This window comes from Haliotis rubra, unplaced genomic scaffold (genome assembly GCF_003918875.1).
Source record: "Haliotis rubra isolate DU_JTF1 unplaced genomic scaffold, ASM391887v1 Scf24, whole genome shotgun sequence".
Classification (NCBI taxonomy): domain Eukaryota; kingdom Metazoa; phylum Mollusca; class Gastropoda; order Lepetellida; family Haliotidae; genus Haliotis; species Haliotis rubra.
In genome coordinates, this window is record NW_025766447.1 from 2,722,681 (window position 1) to 2,747,953 (window position 25,273).

Consider the following 25,273-nt stretch of genomic DNA (forward strand, 5'->3'; position numbering starts at 1 on the left):
TTCAAAGCTGCAGTAACAACATTATACACTGTCGAAACTTTGTAGAGAAATGGAATCATTTGAAGTTGTTTTTCAAGTCGTTTGGTCATATACACGGCAACAGGTAGTAAGCTAATTCATGGACAGTACTCAGCTGTTTACTTAAAGTTCCTGGATGCAGTGTCTGCTTGAGTTCAAAACTGAAAACTGAAAAGGACCCACAAGAGAGTTTTATATCTTATGGTTGGTTGGTTGGTTGGTTTTTAACGCCGCACTGGTCAATATTACACGTATTTGTATGGCAGCGGTCTACAAATAATTTACTCAGAACCAGACAATCCAGTGATCAACGGCTTGAGCAGCGATCTATGAAGTTGGAATGTGATGACATGTTTGTCACCTCTTACGACAAGCATGGCATGCTGAAGACCAATTCTAACCCGGATCATCACGGGTAGTTTCCAGTATTCTTATAGATGCTACAAACTGTTTTTCAGATTATGATCGATTTTTATGTTTCCAACATTTTAATATACCTGGATTGTACGCAGTGGTTGTTACATCTAAGCAACTTGATTAATACATATTCTCATTATGATGATGATGATGATGATGATGATGACGACCACTCACCTGCTTTCTTGTAAGGTGGCATATGCCTGGCCAGCTCCTCGACATTTCGGCAGGTGCTTGCCATGTACTTCTTACCTGTAATGATTGAAATGAAGCATATGATTGAGAGGGGGCGTTTATGTGTGCGTCAACAATTACCTTTGTGCCTACAACAAAATCTCTTTGAGGAATAATCACATCTCTTATACAACGCTAAATACCAAACCAGCAATATCGATCGTGTATAGGATGCAGCGTACCGTGGATAAATAAAGTAAAAATATTGATTTTTATCAAAAAGTTGTCATAATACTTGTTTTAGTCAGTCGAGAAGACTCGGTCGTTTATACATAAAACTATGTTCAGTCACGAAGGACAGTTGATGATGTATTATCTCAGTTTCGTTAATAGCGTTGATTGATAACTACAGCATGATGTAGTCTGTATTGTGCTCATCCATGTAATAAGTTAATAAAGCACGTTAAGCACCAGTTAGGGCTTCAACACTATTGTATTTGAGTATACTATATAGCATATATATAAGCATATATAGAAGAAATTATTATCATCACACTGATGTTTCCAGTTTCCATCGACTGCATGTTTGGTTGATGTATATGGATGTGTGCATGTGTGCGTGCGTGCGTGCGTGCGTGCGTGAGTGCGTTTAGGTAGATGTTTGGTATTGTGTGATCAGCCGATAAATATTTACTAAGTTTTTTTCATCAATTATTATAATGTAATTAGACGTTATTTTAGACATTAGACACATTGCTATTTGTTACTTCTATTCTCTCTCTCATTTGTGACCTTGGCTCATTAAGCGTTCACCATATAGCTGGAATATTGCTGAGTGCGGCTTAAAACTAAACTTACTCACTCATTAAGCGTTCAAAATAGCTGCTGCTGCTGAAAATTTTGTTATGTAGAAGTTTACGAAAAAGTAGCCTGCATATACTTACCTCCATATTTGGTATATTTTGTGCTGGTTAAACACACATCTCCGGGGCTGCAACACTGACTTGTCTGGAGACATTCCTGGCCTGTTTTTACGCACTGAAACAGAACGTTCCATTATGTAGAACATATATCGAAATCGTTTTATTTTCATTCAAAACAACTGATTTCAAAATGTAACGAAATACTTATACTCATGAATATTTTTCAGTTTCTCAAATTATAAAGAAAATCAACAAATTTTGAAATGATTCAGGAAGAACTCACATTACTTCACGAAATACACAGCCAAAATGTATGGACATCTGAACCAATTTACTAAATTCTGGTCATCTTGTCACCTTTTGTTTATCTAGACAGTTTATATACATGTGCAACTATGTACAAATGCAACAGAATAAAGAAATTATAAAAAAAATAATTCTCAATTCTCAATAAAATCCTTTGCAAAGTTAATATGTTCCAATATGTAAGGCCAAAACGTTTGGGGAGATTTTGGTTTCCGGATTTTGATAGTGAAAAGCATTTGGTCGGTAGGTATACAAAATAATACGGCCAACATGAATTGTATTGAATTGTTTAGAGTCTGATTTGGATTGCTTGGTGATAGCAACGTACAATACCTTAACCTGGATTGGGTCTATTACGGAGATAAAATCTGCCAGAGGCATTTTCTGGTCATGTTTATCCCCATAACGTTCTAAAATCGACTTTTAAGGTTAAATAATCCTATATCAAGTAAACAACCGCGAGACCTTGATAATATTTGCTTCCATTTAGACATCGTCCTGTTCCATTTCTTAAGATATCTGATATGTGAGAGATATATTGATTGGAAAATAGCTGTGATGTAATGACACTTGCAGCTACTCGAGAAGAGTAAAAAACGAAGTCGTCACAATAATGTCTTGCATCTCCTAGAACACTTCATCTCTAGACTGCGGTGATGCACTCAATGTGGAGATTTTTACAGCAACATAATGGAGCTTCCGTGTTATCAACGTCGTAAGATATCATCAACGGTAACCGTTCTATTGTATATAGTACATGACACCTGAATGCGTGCCATTGTCGACTCACTCAGCACGTCAGTGTTCAATGTGATAGTGTTCGATATCAACATAAGGGTTTCAAATCACAGCTGACCCTACAAATATGCCTACTCTTCTAAGTAAATCGATTCAAGCTTACTCCGTTGGATCTAACAAATGCGTTGGGATTCTTCCAAAAAGGTCACAGAACCCACACGTCTGTATAACCTTGCTCGAGGCAAAATAGTACGCTCTAAATGATGTCAAGCGTGAAATCTTCTCATTAAATTGTGCCTGTTCCGTTAGCCAATTTTCCATCCTGACCCCAAACTAAAACATCATGTCAAGAGGGCCCTAGTTCGCCCACTCCACAAGTTGTATTGGTAAATTTGAAATCATTCCAAACGGTAGTTGCTCCAGACAGAGCACCTACACTGGTAATTGTCATAACCTCGAGGTCTTCATCCTGATAATTGCATGATGCTAGCAGGCGGCATGACCCCTCAAGGAACCACAAGAGGCAGTTCAAAATGGTATTGTGCGATAGAATGTTAACCGAGAGCTTCAAATCAGTAATGATTAAGTTACTTAAAACTTCTTCCATTGATCTGATTGAGGCAGCTTGATTTTTTACTACATTGCCATTTATGGGACTGCATTGAGGATAACGAAGGAATGTGAAATACATATTTCCCTGGTCGCCTCATGGTTTGTACAATCGGCGGTATTCAATAAAGATACTCTCTGATTCATCGTAGATTCTTCCCTCAGCATCCATATTTACAAGGCGAGAAAAGTTCGTCAGTCCTTGCTTGCCAAATGCAGTATTGCGCCATTTGTTTTGAATGAAGAGGACAAATTCCAATATATGACACCACGTCCCAATCAATAGATGTGGTTATTATCACTATTGTAACATATTTACCTACATTAAATATCAGCAGTTGGGTTAAAATTTCCCACAGCGAAAATGTATCCCGAAAATCAGATATCACTCCGCATAGCAGTATAAAGTGTTGGAGAATTCAACAAACTGCAGACTAAATATGCTTCTTTAAGGAGGAGGTCCCGATGTTATGTATTTAATACAGTAATATATATGAATCGGGTGTCTCTTAACATATTTTAAATAGTATAGAACGTTAATACGTTGTACTTTAACGAAGTTGCAATTGAAGAATCGAAAGTAGCATATAAAATACGTCCACGCACTCTGTATCGTCAGATAACGAATGTCTAACGTCTTCACAACCAAAGGATCAAAGATAGTTTTCCCCACTTTTATGACAAAAGATATGACATGATAAAACAATATGGACTAAAAGGATAAAATGGTTCAGCAATTCCAGTGAAGCAAATAATCCCCTTGATACAAGCAACAATTATTTCTACAGTCAGATGGAACAAATTGTTTGTTTGATCAAAACGTTTTCAAATTACAATTCTAGATCATCTGTTAAGTCATCAGTTTTACTCATATTGACATATTGAAAAAAATAAAGGATAAGAACAAAAGCATTTAGGCCACTTTGAGGCTACCGTGGGTCGAATGCCACAAGCTGCGATTCACGGAAAGAACAGAGATGTGAGAAAAACATCTAAATCTTGTAATTTATACAGTCAGATAAAATTCAATATATTCCTCTACAAAGCTCAGTCGTAGCTTTTGCCATTTGCGTCAATCAGTTGCCAGTTAATTTTGACATATTTAGTTGGTTTGATCAAGTCAATCATAGGGAGACCACCACCTCCCACTACATGCCTGCTCTTTATGTAAGATGTCTTATTTGAAAATCAATAGAAATTAGATTGTTGTGTTTTAGTTTCTGACATTTCGATGTGGTTACTTGTAAGAAGGCATCTGGTACAAAACCGTCACACACTGGTTACAGTGGTATTCATCAAAACGATATTTCTGAGGACAGTGCCATTCGTGTGTTGTTCCATATGTTGGTTTAGAAATGAAAATAGTGTCATCATATACTGAATTAAGTTTGCGCACATTATTAACAATACATATACAAGCGTCCTCTGTAGTTCGTGGGGTGATGGGGTAGTTTAGTGGTTAAAGCATTCGCTCGTCACGCCGAAGACCCGGGTTCGATTCCCCTCATGGGTACAATGTGTGAAGGCCATTTCTGGTGTCCCCCGCCGTGACATTGAAGGAACAATGCTAAAAGCGGCGTAAAACTAAACTCATTCCCACTCTCTCTGTATTTCAAAATATAGAGGAGAATGAAATTATTCTTATTTCATTTGATTTACTTATATGATCATGTAAGTCGGGCGGTGGGGTAGCCTAGTGGTTAAAACGTTGGCTCGTCACGCCGTAGACCCGGGTTCGAATCCTTACATTGGTACAATGTGTGAAGCCCATTTCTGGTGTCCCCGCAGTGATGTTGCTAGAATATTGCTAAAAGCGACGTAAAACCAAACTCAGTCAGTCAGTCATGTAAGTCAGAGACAGTGAAGTAGCACGCTGGTAAAGGCCGAGACCAAGGTTCGATTCCCCACGTTTACAATGTGGGTTACTGTATCCCACCACGTGGTGTCGCCGTAGTTTTACTTATAGAGACTCCCTGACTCCATTGATCCCCAAGATGAATCTGTAACCCAATCAGTTAAAACACTGCGTATGTTAAGGCAATAACGGTTGACTGTCATTAGCGAGATTAAGTCTGTGTTTCGCGTCTAACAGGGGGATAACAAACTTCACCTTCCTTTAACAGGCCATCCTCTTTATTTGTGTCAAAGAGCATGCAAGCAATACTTCAAACTGTCTAACGAAACATTTAAGTCTTTTTTCGTATTCGTTTGCAGTTTTGAATCTGTGCCAAACGTGTATAACGTGAGCATGGTCGTCATTGCGACGTCTACAATCCCATCACACATATACACGGCGTTACCTCATATAACAGACAAATGTGGCTCTGCATCACAGGATGTCCCAATATATTTTCAGAAAAAAAACGAGAAGCTGTAGAAGATTGGTAGCACCCTCCTGCGATTAAAACAGCAATCTATGTTCTTCCAGCCTCACCACGAGAGACCATGCTTGCAAAACGTTTTGTCTTCCACGTCTCCGAGGTCGCGTGCAATTTATCAAACCGACAAATACGTTGACGTGTAGTACGTCTCTCTCTTTATGGCCGACCGTGACGTCCGGCGGGCTGAGGGAAAACCTTAGTAGAAAAGTACCCTCGAGAATTCCGTGATACAGTGCTGCATGTTGACTGGGCAGCTAACCTTTGCTCTCTCGTCTCGATGTCTTTAATAGCTTCCTCAACATCACACGTCCTGATTGATAGCAATAGGTCTTTCAAATGTCCCCCGATTTGATTACTTTCCAACATGGGCGTCGATAAGGTTCTCATGCTAGGAGACTGCAGCGGAATTGTCGATATTCAGCACATCATTTAAAGCCACTTCTAGAGCTCATCTACACTGTTGGCTACACAGAATTATTACGCAACATTAATCCTACACTACAGAATAATCTGTTAAGTTTACTTCCTACTTCAGGTTTTCATGTCTGACATGCACTGAACAAATACTGAACTGCATTGCAAATGAAACGGAGAATTTCTGAACTCGCTCATTAAAATGACGTTCATGCTTTCAGTAGAAGAGGGTTAAATGACCTCCACTGGATTTCTAAATGCAGGTTTTAGACTAAAACCAGTTTCATTAACATAACAAGGAGATACACATGAGAGTGGTCATTTTAATCCACTGTTGACAAAACACTTCCAATGACTTATATTAAGAGCATCGATGTAAGCGAGTACGACAAGATCACAAAAATCTACATGTGATCAGTCAGAAGGCCTGATCACCCGATCCTGATACTTCCATTGGTTGCTGAAGAACAGTTCGAACCAACATCCCCGTAAAAGGTTCTTCTGCCAGGTTTAGGCTGCCAAAACAAGAGGCACCAATGACCCTTTTGAAATGATATCGCAATTCCCAAAACTACATTATCTACAATCAATTTTGAAATATGCACACATTAGACAAGCCAGGTAGGCCTGAAAATATATATAAACAATACAATGTCTTAGAATGATACTGGAGGCTACTTGTAGTAGTAGTTCTGCAAGTCTAATTTACATATACTGGACAAAAATAATTAGGGATATATGTAAATTTTGAAATTATGAATAATTATCTATTTATTTATTAACACACTGATAAAATATCAATCATAAAAATACCAATATCCCTAACCTATTTTGTCCAGTATATGTATAATGTGTAGCATGTAGTAGGAGGTGGTGGTCTCCGCATGATTTTCTTGATCAAACCAACTAAATATCTATAACTTATAGATCCGCATCTCACAAAGAAACGGAACCCGAAGAATATCAAAGCAATTCTTGAATTAATAAAAGGATATGCATTCAAGAACACTATTATCAATCCTCCATAATATAGTGTTAATACTTGCCCTTCTTCAGCGTGCCCCAATACAGGAGTTAATTATGAGGGCATAGAGATGTATAGATGTAGGAACCATGATAAATGTCGCCATGCTGTCAGAACTATCGCAATTTCTCCACTGAAAGTATAGTGTTAAAGCAGATGTCTACTGGAGGAAGCTGACACCATCCAGCTGACACAAGAATGAACATTTCAATTCCAAGGTAATTGCCTCTTCTCAATCTAATATGTAAGTCCCCCATGGCCAATGACTTGTAGGATTTAAGCCTAATTTATAATAGATCTGAATATAACACTTTCTTCAAACCACACATACCCAAAGAGAGTTGAGTCTCTGGAACAGATACACTTGCCTTTTCAAGGTGCGAAAAGACATAAAACGGATTTTTTTGTCTTCGCATGTGTTGTATAGTCCGTGGTGTTGAACTTGGATTCAACGTGACTTTTGAGATGGATTTAACAGAAGGTTACCTCTGTACAATTGAGATCCGTGGTCATTGCCGAACAGTTGCAGGAGGTCATCATATAAGGTATCACCGGAATGCATCTCATTTTGTGAAAACATCCTCCTTAACAGTGTCTGCTAGTGTTATATATATTATGTATGGCAAACTGACTTGATTCAATCGAGATGTATAACATCAGTGCCGGAAAATATTCAGAACTAAATCAGGTCAAGGTGCCTGGTATTCTGGTATGAATACCGCTAAGACATTGACATTTTAATGACGCTAATACTCTCTCCTCAACCTCTTTCCACGTCTGGCTGTGATCATGACTGTCAATCTGTACATAACAAGACAACAGTATTCTCAAGCTGAAATAAAATACATTGTATCTTGTTCTGTATTGTGTACCTTTTGTACACCCCAAATAACATTCATCACATAAGTATCCGCTATACACAACCCTGAACATTTTGTAATTCTGCGTTAGTATATAGTAAGGGTATGACAGCAATAATCATGCCATTTAAGAGTTATGTATTCAGAGACATTAAATATACACCCAAATGCGTAGATCGATGCTCATGATGTTGATCACTGGATTGTCTGGTCCAGACTGGATTATTTACAGACCGCCGCCATATAGCTGGAATATTGCTGAGTGCGGCGTAAAACTCACTCACTCATTAAATTTACAGAGATCTCAGTGAAGAGGTATCAGAGCATTAATAATTAAGTCTTCGATGGGCATTTACAAGTTGACTGAACGTGAAGACATGAAACATTTCATGGAAAACAACTTCCTTATTGTTTGTGAGCCTTCACGAGACAAGAAGCAGGCTTGATCATCCCCACAAACACTGTAGAAGAACGTCTTGTTTTATGTCAGCATTGACAATTGTTGGCACGTTAACAGTATAAGCAGAACAAACCTGTCGTTCTGTAAGTGTATTGAAACACTTCATCAAAGCTACAGCATGACTACATGTTCTGTATTCTGTCAACCTGTGAGAAAGTTGTCTGAGTTCATACGGATCGGTATTTCCTTCTAGCAAATGGTGTAATCCCCTTGCCCCGGCGACTGACACCGACTCAAGTGTGGACGATGTGAAAATAGCAACTGGAAATTGACTCTGTTTCCCGTGGGGAGGTTTGTAGTGTTAGTTCTAGCTGCTTACAATTTAGGATTTTCTGATTACAGTGTCAACTGGTCCATTGCTGTTAACAGTCTTGATTCCTAATCCAAGGATATTTTCACACGTTGTTGCTGTGCCCCTATGAGATAACACCTACACGTGTTCTGCCCAGGAATTACTGAAAATGGTGTCAATGGTGTCAATATCAGCACTTAAACCTGAGACGAGGACGAGGAGAGGACAAATCTTACTAAGTCAAACTTACTGATTGCATCTCAATTCTCAAACATGAAGTAATTTTCTATTAACGTGTTGACTAATTCACCAATCAATGTAAATCTTGAAAATGACATTTTTGAAAGTCCTGAACTCAAAAACTCAATGCACACATACGATTCAAGAGGAAAGTTATTTTATTCATTTTTCGGCCAAAAAAACGTATTTGTAATAACTAATACATATCCTATCTGCGCCAAATATGAGTCAAGAGTCGGTTATTGCAGTGCCAGTTATACACTTGGAATATGACAGATGTAGATTGATTCCAGAATTTCAATTTACACTGGTTTATTGACTTGTTTCTGGATTTGCTTCTAGACGTGGTTCTAGACCTGTTTAAAGAACTTTCCAGACCCGATTCCGGTACGCCTGCAAAAAGGGATGTTAGTGCTAGGTTGTTTTACGTCTCTGTTATAGTAGTGAAGTTACGATCGTCTCAGCCCTACGATTACTTAGTGGAACGGGGTCCTGCTTCTAGACCTCTTTCTGTATTTGTTTTAGGCTGGTTTCTAGACGTACAGTACTATATATCGAAGTTTCGTTATATCTGGTGATGGATGTAAATCAGGTTCGTTCACCTGAGACTTTTATTCTTCTTTCATCTATTTGGTTGGAAATTACTGTGTTTCTCACAACATTTAAAACTAATAATCATCTGGTATGGTATTTTCAACATTGTTGTACATAACATAACATAAAAGAAGTCGGCAGTCTTTGAAGCGTGAGAATATTAACTAATTAGCAAGGTGACACTGAGTTAGACGACTAATAGACGTCCCCGTTGTTTTGGTAGTGACTTTAATCCGGAAGGTTTATGTTAGGTACAGCATGACATCAGAACTGTTTCGTGATTGGTTGCTAGCATTTGACAGACAGATGTATGTACAGGTATGTTCGCACGTGTTATTGACTTGACTACTCTATTTGACAAGATGTGATTTTAGTACATTGTCATTTGTTAATGTCTTTATCAATAAAGATTACGCCTGAAGTAAGTTTCTTTGTATTTCTTTTTATATATGGTCCTTGGGTTAACATACGTTATATTTGGGATTACACTTTCTTAGTAAAGTACAGATTCTAGTACTTTTTGGGTTGAGTCCCATCCGGGATTCGAACCCACATCCTCAGAGTCAGGCACCTAATCGCCAGCACACAAAGTCAGACGCCTAGACCGCTCAGCCACCGCGGCTTCCACAAAAATGGTTTAGATATCCGGAAATTTGTTTATCCGGACAATTTCAAGAAAAACACAAGTTTCCGGATAAACGGGGCACGACTGTACACCATACAAGTGATTTAAAGGCATTAGCAACTCTAAACGTATCATCGTAGGCACATCGTAGGCTGTCCACCCTAAAAGGGTATCTGCCATCTGTCTAGCAGTTTATCATGAAAATTAATTCTGCAAGATACACAAGAAATATTAAAAAGCGAAAAGCTTGCTAAAACTAACATAATGATTCCTCTTTTGAAGACCTGCACAGAGTACTCGTTTTACTGAATTAATTTGTTTTATTTTGGTCCTTTCTGTTGTCCACAAAAGCTATACGCCATCACAACCGTCAGTGTTCGTAATAGGTATTGTGACAAAAGTGTAATAGAAAGCCACTGATCGCCTTTACACATGTCAATACACCATTCAGAAGAAACTAGATTCTGTCGAAGGAACGTAACTGCGTGATGGACACGACAACTAGATAATGAAGACTCAGCAAATGGGATAGAAGAATGTCTTATTTCTATAGTGAAAGACCTAGACTACCCCTGACTGGGACGTACAGCTGTGTTCTCGCTTTGAAGTTATTTGAAGAAACTGTAGACGTCCGATCACGACCAGTTCGACATATCTACTACTGCTCCTGATATTCAATACTATATTGCAATTCCATATTCACTATTCAGATGTCACAATATCAATATCTGTTTGTCAGTATATCGTCTATTCTCCCTCATAACTTCTATAATATTTCATTCAATAATCCTCAATACCATACAGTATTCCATTTCATGTTCTTAAACTAATATACAATTTCATTTTTCTTGATTAAAGCTCTGTATTCCAGTTCATGTTGCTAATTAACACGCAATATTTCATTTCATTAAACTATTTAAATTTTTCTTCATTAATCACAGCAACAGAAACCAGCTGTTTATCATAAGAAATAAGCGTACATTGTTCCACTTTAAGAGCCTTTGTTTGATGAAAGGTCAGACATGGGGGAAACTGGGGAGGTTAGGATTGCTATGCAAATAATGCCCTCAGGCTCACGGGGCATACAGGCTGCAATGAAAATTAATGCTTGCTTGGTCACAAAAAGTTTTGATCACCGTATCAGTTAAACGGTAATATGTCTGAAGTTCTGACTGAAATTATGTTCTGCCTCAAGATACAAAATCCTACTTCTCCCCCTCACACGCACGCCCTCGTCTCTTAAATATGTCCGACACGTAACAGATATAGACGGTAAACGAATATACGTCGTAACCCCTGACACAAACGTGGATATCGATATTGTGTGAGGAATTAACGCCAGCTGGAACAATCAGTTGAAATGACAGATACACGATTACAACATTTAGTAAATCGTCGCATTATAATATTAATTTCAGATAAAGGAGCTATGTGTAAGGTTATGCACTGACGTTGTTAGGCCAAGCTGTGCTAACGTTAGCCGATCATCATATCTGTTATATTATTACATGTTCGCCAAGATCAAAAGCTTTGATGACATTTGAATATTATCCAAAGCAACTTGACTACTCACTCAATTAATATTCCGTTTGGACCCAGTTTGTACATTAGGTTGAGAAGTAAAGTAAGATTATTTTTGTAACTACGATATGTTTCTATTGTTCAAAAGCAGATGCCGCAATGTGTAGATATTCTTGTTGAGATTCCAGGTTAGAATTGAACACCAGCAACATGTACTGGTCGTGAGACGACGGTTGGTTGGTTGTTGTTTAACGCTGCACTCAGCAACATTCCAGCTATATGGTGTAGTAGGTGTAGGTCGACCTCGGTGACTCTGTATGTATATATGTATGGTGCCTGTATGTCATCTGACCCCGACCCTGGGGATTATACTTACATCATTCTAAGGATTGTGTAGTGAAGACTCGATAATTCACAGGACACCGTTGTACATATTGCTGAGATCGGCGGCCAACAAACAAATAAAGTATTTGACAGAACATACTGGACCAAGACACTTTAAATGTACTGATACCTGTCCAAGTGCTTGGAGATTTCAAAGCTTAACCTAGGGGTGGATGGTGTCGAAATGCTTTGTGGGGAGTTACGTCCCCTTACTACAACGATCGGACCGAGGTCCCTGGTTCGTCAACGCCACTACCGTAGTATGAATATCATCCCAGTTGTTTACAGCACAATATGCGACCCTTTGGGTTAATGGCTGAACTACTGTGAAAGGAAAGCCCCCACAATATAAGTTGTTCACTGGTCACGAGGGGGACATGGGTTGATGTACCCTCGATGTTTGTTTATGTTCCCTGAGCCCGAAACAAACATCGAGGGTACATCAACTCAGGGCCCCGAGGGACCAGTGAACAACGTATTTATCTTACCGAACACCTTTATGTTAATGTTGAATTGTTTGAAGCACGGGTACAAATCTGTTTGTAGCCATCGCTAGATTTTGCTGACAAGAAAAACAGATTAGAGTTATTTCCCTTCCCATCGATTTGCATTCGCAAAACATCGGTAATTTCCGTACATCATACGTGATTCAAATGTTATTCGAGATAAAGAATTACTACCACGAAGTACCAAATGAGTTGCCATTGACAGCGGGGTACATTGAAATGTTACTCGCTTGTAAGCGGGGTACATTGAAAATAATAGAAGAGTGCTCAACCAATCAGAAAGCGACATTTATGTGCGAGGTAAGATAAAGTAGGTTGTCGCTGCGGGGACGACCAAAGCACCTTTCCATATATCCCCCACCATGAATCTCTAATTTCATCACTATCAATAAGTCTCTGACTGTTTAAACATAATGACGGATTCCCGTAGAAGGGAGGTGCTTTGTATTGGAACTAATGATCTAATTCATCCCACGTAATTACTATGGAAATGCGTGTGGGACATGAAATCGAAAATTAATGATGAGTTTCATTGACATTATAGATGGTTTTCATCGGTAAAAAAGTTGAACCGAAATGCAAAACATGAGCATTGTGGCTTTCGGGTGCCCATAGCATTATCCATCAAAGTCAGGGGGTGTAATGTTGGACGCCCTTGGGGATATCCTCCCCGCATCCTAGTTCCACTTCGCACATGCTCTGAGAAACTGAATATACAGGAATCGATGTCCTGGCAGCAATTACAAAATGATACATTCGTGTATCTGCCAATAAAGTTAATGACTCGTGAAGAATTCAATATATCATATCCGTTACTAACGTTGCCATAATCTGCAATCGTACAGGATCAGAGCGAGCGAGTGAGTATGGTTTTACGCCGCCTTTGGCAATATTCCAGCAATACCACGGCGAAGACATCAGGAATGGGATCCACACATTGTACCCGAGTGGGGACTCGAACTCGATTCTTCGGCGTGACGAGTGGACGCGTTAGTCACAAGGCTATCCCACCGCTCAAATCAGGGTCCGAATTGGCCCCGGTTACATCATGCGTCGATGTCGACTGGATGTCGAGGCTCTCGTCCTTGATCAGTTGTTTGTCAGCGTAGTTCGCTTCTCCTTCTATAAGTCACTGGTTCGCGTGGTTCAGAATACATATAGGTGTTTTACAAGCCGTCGTGGTTCACTGTTTTCTTTTGCCTCAAACAATACTTACACGAAGACTACACCACAAGCACACTGTTCAACACCAATGTGAGGAATGTTCGTTCACAAGGGACTCGATTCATTACGTAATCTCAGCGATAAGACTACCGTCACCCCCTCACTTTAACAGACTTAAGTAAATCGTAGCGCTAACTTGCCCGCTAAGATCATTTTGTAGGCTGGGGATTTTTCACCAAGAAGTCGTATCGCTACGACCATCGTAAGTCTAAACTAGGTTATAGTGCGGGAGTACGATCAGCTTATCGCTTAGATCGCCTTGTGGAACTAGTCCCTGGACAACCGACGAGAAACTTGTTTTCTAAAACATGTTATTCATGGTCAGTGTGCATGTGATAAAACTGCTTCTGTGATCTGGATCAGATTTCAATATTTTCCAGCACAACTCCACAATGATGCATGAGTAAACTATTGAAATAATCAATGAGAAAGATATAAACTATCTGTGGTTTCAAGATTCCATTCAAACTTGTTCACATAAAGTTTTATAGCGTCCTCACTTAAACTTTGGTTGAGGACGTCCGTGAAATGAAAGCCTGTATTACTGATCAATACACTCAAGGCATAAATCCTCCAAAACTGACGTTAATTCTACATTAGCAAATCAGCAAGCACCAAGAAATGTAAACTCGAGCATCATAACGCAAAAACGTTTTAATACATGGATGGCGTCTCCTGGTAATTGTCGTGCGAGATTCCTCGTAAATAACACACTGCGTGTAACAGCTACTTCCAGAAGAAAGATGAAGTAGCGGCTTGTCATGTCTTTATCCCATTTCAAAACGACGAAAGAACTCAAGGATTAAATTATATCTTCCTATGTTCTTAATCCATCTCACACGAAGTCGACTGACAAGATAATCAGAAATGGCCAATATAGGTTGGGTGAACACTGGCGCAATTTGCAATGTTGCATCGACGTCGATTATACTTTACATGACCTCTTCACTCCTTGACCTTCATATCCATGTATACTAAATCTGCTCAGTATCGAATTATGAACAATAGAAAGCCTCTTTATGCAAATGAGATGTAATGCCTCATAGTCCCATCCGTGAAAATAAGTGCTGTAACATTACTGTTCTGATGTTGTGGTGTGTTGTCCTGTGCATAGAGCTTAGGTCACAAATATGTTGAATTTAAGCAACGATGAGCGCGGAGAGTTCTGGGATGGGTGACCGTGTTTGGCAGCTTGACTCTTGAGAGTTTATAGGACTTCGGTCCTGCTCCACAACGAAGCACATGTGATACACGTGGTCTCACCTTAGGCAAATGAGTTGTTCAAACTTGCCTCTGTGGGATAGGCCACATGACTATTAACCTTCTGGCGCCTCACAGGCAGCTTTGTGTTATCCGGGGTTATAATAATCAGATTGTGATTTCAGCGCCGTTTAGCACAAATTCATTACCATCAAATATAGAGAGGGTCTATGGTTGAGAAACAAACGCTCTCGTATACTTACTTTACCTTCACAAACACACATTAAGAAGCTTGAGTTAGGGTTAACTAACATTAAAGCAATGTGACCGTGATCGAAGAACGGCAACAACGACCACAAGTTGAGGGACTAAGGACAATGCCAAGCACATTTAGTATATGACATGTTTGACAGTGGCTCAAACGGAAGCATACATGACACGGACCTCTGAATGGTATTTAGAAGTGACTCACAAAAGAGGACAAATTGAGGGATACTGACTTCTTTATTGTAAGAACAGAACGTTTCGGAGTGTATACTTATTCCTTCAGAGGTTGACATCAATAAACCAACTGTCTATATGTCATACTATATATACTGAACATCATTGAAAACGCACCAGTCTAAAATTGTCCATATTTTCATCAAGATGGATTTCAGCATGACAATGATCAATGAATATAACTAACATGACGTCGAAGGGCATGTCCAGTTGAAAAAAATGCTTTAGAAACAAATTCCTGTCCACAGTATGACTCTTAATTCCAACATGCATGAACATGCAGCCACGCCATGAAAAAAGCGCGAATTTCATTCTGAAATCATACTGACTGTGACATTAAAAGCAGGTGTATGAGAACCGATTCTCATTGCTTCACTAACGATTGTGAAACGAGGACAGAGATGCCGAGGTTAGCACGTCGCGAAGGAGAACGTGCACTAGGCATGATTCAGGTGGGCACCAGCAGCAGGGATATTGCTCGACAACTTGGACTTGGCCACTCCACCGTCGTTAGGCTTCATAGACGACATCAGTAGACAGGCAGCACTCGTGACCTTCAATGACCTTGGCAACAACGTGTTACGACGCTCCATCAGGATCGCCATATTGACCTTGTCCATATCAGTGATTGAACACTGCCGAATGCCAGGACTGCTGCACTAGTTCAAGGCTGACGTGGGGGTCATCAGCGCTGACTCCATGCGACGCCGTCTACACGCTACAGGGCTCCATGCTCGACGTCCTTACGTTGGACCAATTCTGACTGACAGACACCGTAATGAGCGTATACAATGGGCTAGCAGGCATTTCCATTAAAGGTTACAACAATGGCATGGTGTGGTAGTCACAGACGAGTCACGTCTTCATCTACGTAATGCTGACGGCCGATTACGTGTTTGGCGTAGACGTGGTGAACGTTATGCTGATGAGTGTGTGGTTCAGACAGACCTTTGGGTTGTGGGAGTGTCATGGTCTGGGGTGGAATAAATTTCAATCACAGGACTGCCTTCATGTCTGTCAAGGGAGAGTTAATGCCCTATATTACCGTGAGCAGATTCTTCAGAATCACATCGTATCTGTCTTCAATCACCACCAAGATGTCCATACTTTTCAACAGGACAACGCGCGGGCACCCACAACAAGACTTTCCATGCAGTATCTGGCCCAGCAACACATCCAGGTTATTCATTGGCCAGCACAGTCGAAACATCCGGGAACTTGAGGCTGCACTACTGCAGAGTGGAATGCCATCCTCAAGAACTCTATTCAGACGCTTATTGACTCAATGAGGAGACGTTGAACTGCATGTGTCAATGCAAATGGCGGTCATACGCGATATTGACTTTTCGATTTGACCCCACGTGTGTTTGATCCTTTTTGACTGTGGAACATTTCAATGAATGAGAGTCTTTTCTGTGTTGTTGTTTTTGTCAGTCGTCCATCTGTTATTATCCACTCAAAAATATCAATTCCTTACACGTGCTTTTAATAATCTAAACTTTTATAAGTGGTGCGTTTTCAATGATGTTCAGTATATTTGAAGTGTCCCTCCAACGATGTTATTGACAACCTATCTATCGGCCATGATGTTAATTTGTAATAGACGACTCTACGCAATGGATTCTTTCATAGCAATTGGCAAGTATAAATATTAATCATAACTTCACAATTCGCTTGCCGAGCATATTTTTACTTTTATCAACGAGTGTTGATATATTTGATGTCAGAAGACACGAGGGTGAGATTCTATTTATCATCAAAATGTAATTTCTGAACATAATCATACTGCCATTAGACTTGCAGTGCAGCGATGTCACAGCATGTCATCAGGTTTTGACGTCATAGCATTGTGAGCCATGTAAATGATGATGTCAGGGCATTGTACAAACTCTACTATCGTTTGATCTCATACAAGCAATATCTCCTGTGGAACACACTTTTTGGGTGATAAATGTAATAATCCGCCCCCTTTTGAGAAAAATAATGTTAAGTTCGTCAGTGACATATTTTCTCACTCCTTTCACTCCAGAGTGGAAGGTTAACTAGCATAAAATCAACTTAATGTCTTTTTAATTGTGTTAGTTTTCTTGAAGTAAAGGCCAAGTGATTCCTATGACATGATCAATCTAGCTGTGTCTACAGTAGGGTAAAAAATCTTGACAAATAGCAAATTGGCCGTCTAACCAAGCATACTTTCTATAACAGCAGTGTTAGCCATGAATCGTGTCCAGGCAATACCCGCATAATATACCCATCATGTATACTTTGTGTAGTTTGTCGGGTAGAGTCCCCGGTGAACACCCTGTCTGAAATACGTCCCCAGCACAATACAGCCAACATGGAGACCTATTGGATACGGTGGGGACATAAGGGAATGTATGACTAAGTCCTGATGTGGCGTGTTGCTAATATCACCCACTGGTTCGACTCAATAACTTACAGATCACCTTGTATATGACGGGACTAATGCTGTGGCGTTAAAACAACAATCAGAACAGCCAAAAACACTAATCGTACACGGTATTCAAAATATAATTAATATGCGGATGTATCGAATATCTTCGGTTTATTTGTAGGACCCAGTGGTATGACTCGGATTGGATATATAATGTCGCCTTTCTAGCCGGCATGACTGGAACTACCAGGGTTGGAGAATGGTTTTCAAAGATTATCTAGTTTCCACTGAATACACAATTCCTAGTGTTGTCAAGGGAATCGGTTTCTTTATCCCTTGGCGACAGTTTGTCAGACCGAACATCGGGACATTCAATTATTAAATGAAAACTTCCATCCTTTTGCAAATCTTGACAACTGCTTTATCAAGCTTCTAAACCAATTATCTATGTGTCATATAGAAATTTGAGATTTCCCTCCTACGTATACGCTGTCATTGACAACCTATCTATCGGCCCTGGTCTTAATTTGTAAAGACGACTCCACGCAATGGATTCTTTCATAGCGGTAAGTATAGCGGTAAATATTAATCATCACTTCACAATTCTATTAAATTGAATTTAAAAGTTTGCGAAGTTTACAAATGAATGTTATTTGCTCAACAGAGTCGTGTCGGTATACTGAGATCATAGTGTTAAACATAAGGTGCATGTAACGTGTTGTCAGTTATTCTGTTAAAAACCTGGGAATTGGTAATATTTTTCTGTCACTTCCCTATGATATGTTTCTTGTGTCAGTTACAGAATTGAGAGAACAATGATTTTCGTGAGTGTAATTCAGAGGCAAAAGCAGAAACTGGTTATCTAAACTTGAATATCACAAATGTTATCAAAACAGCAAATATTGTCAGTTTCGTTAGTGGTAGCATTGTCAGCAGTAATGTGTCGTTACTGAAAAGATAAATGCAAAGGAAGTATTTTTTCCGGGTCAAAACCAAATAAATCTATTTCAAGTAAATGGAAACCCATTACGTGGCGTCGACTTACTCAAATTGTATCATGTGTAATATAGCAAATAGTTTTCACTATAACTGCACGACGAGAGTGTTACCCAACCCTTTTACTTTTCCAATTTAATAAAACAATGTTCAGTGAACTTTGGTTACAACGTCTGGATCTGGGCCGACAATTGGCGTCAGGCTGTGGAGCCGACTTTTCAATTAGACTGTAATTGTAAATTGCTAGCTTACCTCCTTTATAAGTGTATAACGACAATATGTGTAACTACAGGTTGGGGAAACATTAGGAACGTTTTGAAACATTGATGTTTAATAATCTGTGGTTCTAGCCAAAGCCGTAATGACCATTGTCTATCGCTGACGAGTTTTTAATACCAACATGGTCTGATGGTTAAAACCTGGTGCAAAACGTTGAGATCGGGTCACTAGTTGTGGCTAAACATATCTACTTACCATGAAACCAAAATTGACATCACAAACGTTGAATAATGTTATATATATATTCTTCAGAACAACTGTACTAATGGGATAAATACAAATATCACAGGTACATTTTGAAATATGGAACCGAAAATACATTGGGTTTATATCTTTGCTGCCATGACACAATACGAAGAGACCTCTTTAGTGTTTTTAGCATGAAGTTATCTGACTGAACCCAGATAGTATGAGTACAGTGGGTTGGGTGGCTGGTCTATCTCAATCACGGATCCGCCGATAATAGCCTTCAACCAGTTTGGTGTTGTGTGAGATCAAATATTGATTGTGATCATTATACTTTACTCACAAATATAATAAAACAACAACAGATATTATCCCGTCTCGATTATCCACCCAAACAGGCTCTGTCCCGCGAAAAAGGCAAGCAGCCGGTAAAACATGTGAGTGAGTTTAGTTTTACGCCGCACTCAGCAATATTCCAGCTATATGGCGGCGGTCTGTAATTAATCGAGTCTGGGCCAGATAATCCAGTGATCAACAGCATGAGCATCGATCTACGCAGCTGGGAACCGATGACATGTGTCAACCAAGTCAGCGAGCCTGACCACCCGATACCGTTTGTCACCTCTTACGACAAGCATGGGTTACTGAAGATCAATATTCTAACCCGGACCTTCACGGGTCGCCTCACAACAGCACGAGGGCATCACCTGAAAGGCTAACCTCCCGTTGTTAGCCAGCCAGTTGTTAGAATGTGTAAATCAGTTAAAGTGTGCATCCAGAAGGCAAATAAGCAAGCCAGCAAGTTGTAATGTTTCACGTCTCTCTTATTACATCACACTTTTCAGTATGACGCCATCTGTCATCAAAGCGGTTCAAGAAATCATTAAATGCCAAGATCGCTGCGGTCCCTAAAATTATAATATAATGTTAGAATATACATGTACTTTGAATTGTGTACTTATACTTACTGCAAATCTGCGTGTTGGGACCTATAATGATACATAGAAATATTCAGAGCTGACTGCCGACAAAGACTGAGAAAGGAATAATTTTCCAAATTGACTCATTAATCAGTCATATGAGCAGTTACAGTCAGCGGTGGGTATTGTGATTTGATACCTCTGTTAGACACAAAGCAGGACAATGTAATTTCCAAATTAATGTCAGACCTAATAGATAAACCTACTGTGTATGACTATTTGAGGTCGTCTAACTGTTGATAACTGTTGTTTTAACCGACAGATAGTACAATTTCGAATCAATTTAGTTTCTACCATTACGGCAATGCATATTTGAGAACGGTATTCTTTTAGAACTCGTTATTACACATCGGTAAATAGGTCAGCTACCTTAAAAGAGTTAGTGGGAAATAAAATACAAATATTACCCTCGTTAAACAGTAATTATGTTAACTTCATATTGACTGGGCTGATGCGTACAAAAAAGGAGAAGATAATTTATAACCAGAGACATACGCAAGAAACTGGATGCATCACTTTATTTATTGATACCTTAATGGACCCCCAAATGCAGTTAATATTTGTGGTGGGTGATCTGTGACGCGCTCTTTGTGTTTTTCAAGTGTCGATTTCAATCTCAAAGTTTACCAATATGAATATCAGTGCTTGGACCTGAAGGGGATTATTTATATGAAATGAATTTTTCTTGCACACCATTTTGGCAAGTAAGTTCGGACACCATTTTTAATTGGGTAGGACAAATGGCAAATTGCGACTGTAGTTTTTACAATGGACATCGCAAAAATGGCTTTTTGTTTTGGTCGGCGTCCATGTTGTGGATTTACAATAACGTTAACTATAACGAAAAGATTGCACTGTGCATATGGGCCAAGGAAGAAGACGCCAGCGTTATCCCTCAATCAGCTCCTGGAACTCCGATGTCTTGTTGTAGCGACCTACTGAGCCATCAGATGGTAATAACTACAATGAACAGAATTGTCCCATATGTTATGAAACCAAAGTCAACGGGCTGTGATTAAATCCATAGTGGGCACGACGAAAACATGCCCTTCCCCCTTACATCCCCACACTACTAAACGACCTACAACAAAACTCGCACCACCCTCACGTCCAACTCCTTACACTTCATCACCACCAGACCTACACCAACACTCGCACCACCCTCACGTCCAACTCCTTACACTTCATCACCACCAGACCTACACCAACACTCGCACCACCCTCACGTCCAACTTCGTACAACTCCTTACACTTCATCACCACCAGACCTACACCAACACTCGCACCACCCTCACGTCCAGCTTCGTACAACTCCTTACACTTCATCACCACCAGACCTACACCAACACTCGCACCACCCTTACGTCCAACTTCGTACAACTCCTTACACTTCATCACCACCAGACCTACACCAACACTCGCACCACCCTCACGTCCAACTTCGTACAACTCCTTACACTTCATCACCACCAGACCTACACCAACACTCGCACCACCCTCACGTCCAACTTCGTTGCAACTCCTTTACACTTCTTCATCACCACCAGACCTACACCAACACTCGCACCACCCTTACGTCCAGCTTCGTACAACTCCTTACACTTCATCACCACCAGACCTACACCAACACTCGCACCACCCTTACGTCCAACTTCGTACAACTCCTTACACTTCATCACCAGACCTACACAGACCTACCCACGTCACTCTTTGCACCTCCCTCACGTCCCAACACTCGTACAACTCCTTACACTTCATCACCACCAGACCTACACCAACACTCGCACCACCCTTACGTCCAACTTCGTACAACTCCTTACACCTCATCACCACCAGACCTACACCAACACTCGCACCACCCTCACGTCCAACTTCGTACAACTCATTACACTTCATCACCACCAGACCTACACCAACACTCGCACCACCCTTACGTCCAACTTCGTACAACTCCTTACACCTCATCACCACCAGACCTACACCAACACTCGCACCACCCTCACGTCCAACTCCTTACACTTCATCACCACCAGACCTACACCAACACTCGCACCACCCTCACGTCCAACTTCGTCCAACTCCTTACACCTCATCACCACCAGACCTACACCAACACTCGCACCACCCTCACGTCCAACTCCTTACACTTCATCACCACCAGACCTACACCAACACTCGCACCACCCTCACGTCCAACTTCGTACAACTCCTTACACTTCATCACCACCAGACCTACACCAACACTCGCACCACCCTTACGTCCAACTCCTTACACTTCATCACCACCAGACCTACACCAACACTCGCACCACCTCATCACCACCTACAGTTTAGAATATGAAAGGTCGGGTAAAGACACCGGATTAAAACCCTATACGTTGGTGTCGCCGCTATCCGTGTTTACAAACATGGCATCCCCCCTTGTCGATCAGCGATCCAATCTGAATAAACCATTTGGAATATAGAGAAACTACTGGGGCAGTTGCTATTACTATAAATGAGTGTAGGATACTGATAACCTGTCTTCAATTTGGACATAGTTGACACACGTCATAAGTTTGTGCTACTTTGGATATATCTATTGCAAGGTAATGTGGCGAGGACACCAGCCTAGCTGTCCGATATGTTTCCATACCTCTGCGGCTCCGGTCCTTCTCCCCAATTTTTAACCGAAATGTCACACCACGCAGACTAGAAACAAATGTGACTAGGATTAGAGTAGTTTCCCTTTGATAAAGGACAGTAACTCTTGCGGGCAATGTAAACAATATGTGTAGACGTTTGTTATTTTGTCTATATGTAGTTACGCGCTAAGAAACACCGAAGGTCCGTGTTCAATCCCCAACTTCGTAGAATGTTTGAAGCCTATTTCTGATCACACCTACCGTACTATTGACGGAAGACTGTAATTATGAGCGTTCCTGCACGTAACAGATAGTCCTTGTGGGCAGTGATTATATTGTTCAATGGTAAAATCCCCGATAATGGCCAAGGACAATGGATTCAAGCAGTTAATCACCCACGTTTATTCTAAATATCGACAATTCGGCGGTGAACAGCGCCTATTATTTTCGGCTTTACCGTAATAGCATGCAGTATCATTGCCCACACATGCAGTATAAACAAACAAACGATGCATGTCGCTTACTGTAGCAGACAATGCGTGCCTTGAGCTGCACGCACGTACACGTTTACCATAAAAAACACACACGAACTGCGGGAAAAATAGAATATACAGACGAAAACTGGATCGACTAAACAATTGTAAAACAATCGTTATCAAAACGTTACTAGATTATGACAGTCCCGAAACAGTGCAAACATTAGGTCCACAACGCATCTATAATACGAGTAGATCGCCATCGAATAACCATTTGTTGTTTGTTTCTGACACTGTATATTTTATTTACTACTATCTGTTTAGATGTAATATAGTGCCTTGTGTCTCATAGGCCATATGGCCGGATGTTATATTTTATTGAATGTTTTAAAATCTATGTATGTTTTATATATAACATGTGACACGTAAATAAAAACATTTTCTTCTTCTTCTTCTTTATTTAGGATGTGAACCATAACGCGTGTGGTTTGAATAGAGTTGTAAGGACTTGCTTATGACTGTGAGGTGGCGCTGCGGGTAAAGCATGTAGCAAGAAGGATCGGGTTCCATCACTACACGCATACAACCAGTAAAGTACTTTACAAATTATAAACTGACGAGCAAAAGAAAGTACACGGGTGTAATTGTTGTTGCAATCCCAAATATGCGTTCTAACTAATAAAATTATTGAAAAACATTGATTGTATAGAACGCAACCATCATGTTTCATTTGCCAAAATGCAACCAAAAACATTTGTACGTGTTTTGTACGAAGTTTTGCAAAGTTGTGATTATTGTCCCATGCACCAGCACTTTTCTGACAGAGAGTATAAAACCTGTTTGTCGTGAAGACTGAACAATCACTTGACAGAACTCTCAAGAGGAAATGCCAAGATTGACGTCGGCCCAACGAGAACGGGCCAAAGGAATGACACAAATGGGTTCTTTCAACAGCGATATTGCAAGGACATTGGGTTGCACAAGACAAACCATAATTCGGCTGTTTAACCATTTCAGTACGACAGGCCAGACATGTGATCGACCCAGAAGTGGACGTTCCAGAGTCACAACACCCCAGAGGATCGCTATCTGCGGGTTATTCACCTACGCAACTGGATGTTGACGGTGACGTCATGAGCAACCACATCATTGGGTCATCGCGTAAGCCGATTCACAGTGACAAGACGACTTCGTCCTGCTGGCATGTATGGGCCTACCGACCGCTGCGTGGAATGGCCTTGGCCTTCCAGCATCGTAGGAACCGTCTGCAGTGGTCATCACTACATAGCTGTTTATTGTTACAATGTCATTTTTCCGATAAAACACGTGTATTGCAGTGTGCTTCAACATACATTTTCCATTTCATCAAAAGGTTTTGTTATTTTTATCTTATTGGAAGAAACACAACCTGTGTACTTTCTTTTGCACATCAGTTTAGATGAATACACTATATGCTGAACGGATGTAAAATCTTGCTTACATACAATATCGTAATTTTACCATAGGCGATTCGGTGGTCCAGTGTTTAGTGGTGATCCCGTGTTTAGTGGTCGCCCGATGTTTAGTGGTGGTCCAATGTTTAGTGGTGATCCCGTGTGTATTGGTGGCCCTGTGTTTAGTGGTGGTCCAATGTTTAGAGGTGATCCCGTGTTTAGTGGTGATCCCGTGTTTAGTGGTGGTCTAATATTTAGTGGTGATCCCGTATTTAGTGGTGATCCCGTGTTTAGTGGTGGTCCAGTGTTTGGTGGTGGCCCAGTGTTTAGTGGTGATCCCGTGTTTAGTGGTAGTCAAGAGTTTCTGTGGCGGTCCGGTATTTATTGGTGACCCAGTGTTTAGTGGTGGTCCAGTGTTTCTAGTGGTAGTCAAGTGTTTTTGTCGCGGTTCAGTGTTTAGTGGTGGTCCAGTGTTTAGTGCTGATGTAGTGTT

The 25,273-nt window shown here is 40.4% G+C and overlaps 1 protein-coding gene across 1 annotated transcript in view; it reads right to left on the minus strand.

Annotated features, from left to right (window-relative positions):
• The window catches only part of LOC124278633, a 34,326-nt gene that overhangs the window by 2,487 nt on the left and 6,566 nt on the right, over window positions 1–25,273 (minus strand). The window contains exons 2-3 of the mRNA XM_046714400.1: window positions 1,554–1,647; window positions 613–687 (exon numbers count right to left, since the gene is read on the minus strand). Coding sequence (XP_046570356.1) covers window positions 613–687; window positions 1,554–1,647 — 169 coding nt within the window. The remainder of the gene's footprint in view (window positions 1–612; window positions 688–1,553; window positions 1,648–25,273) is intronic.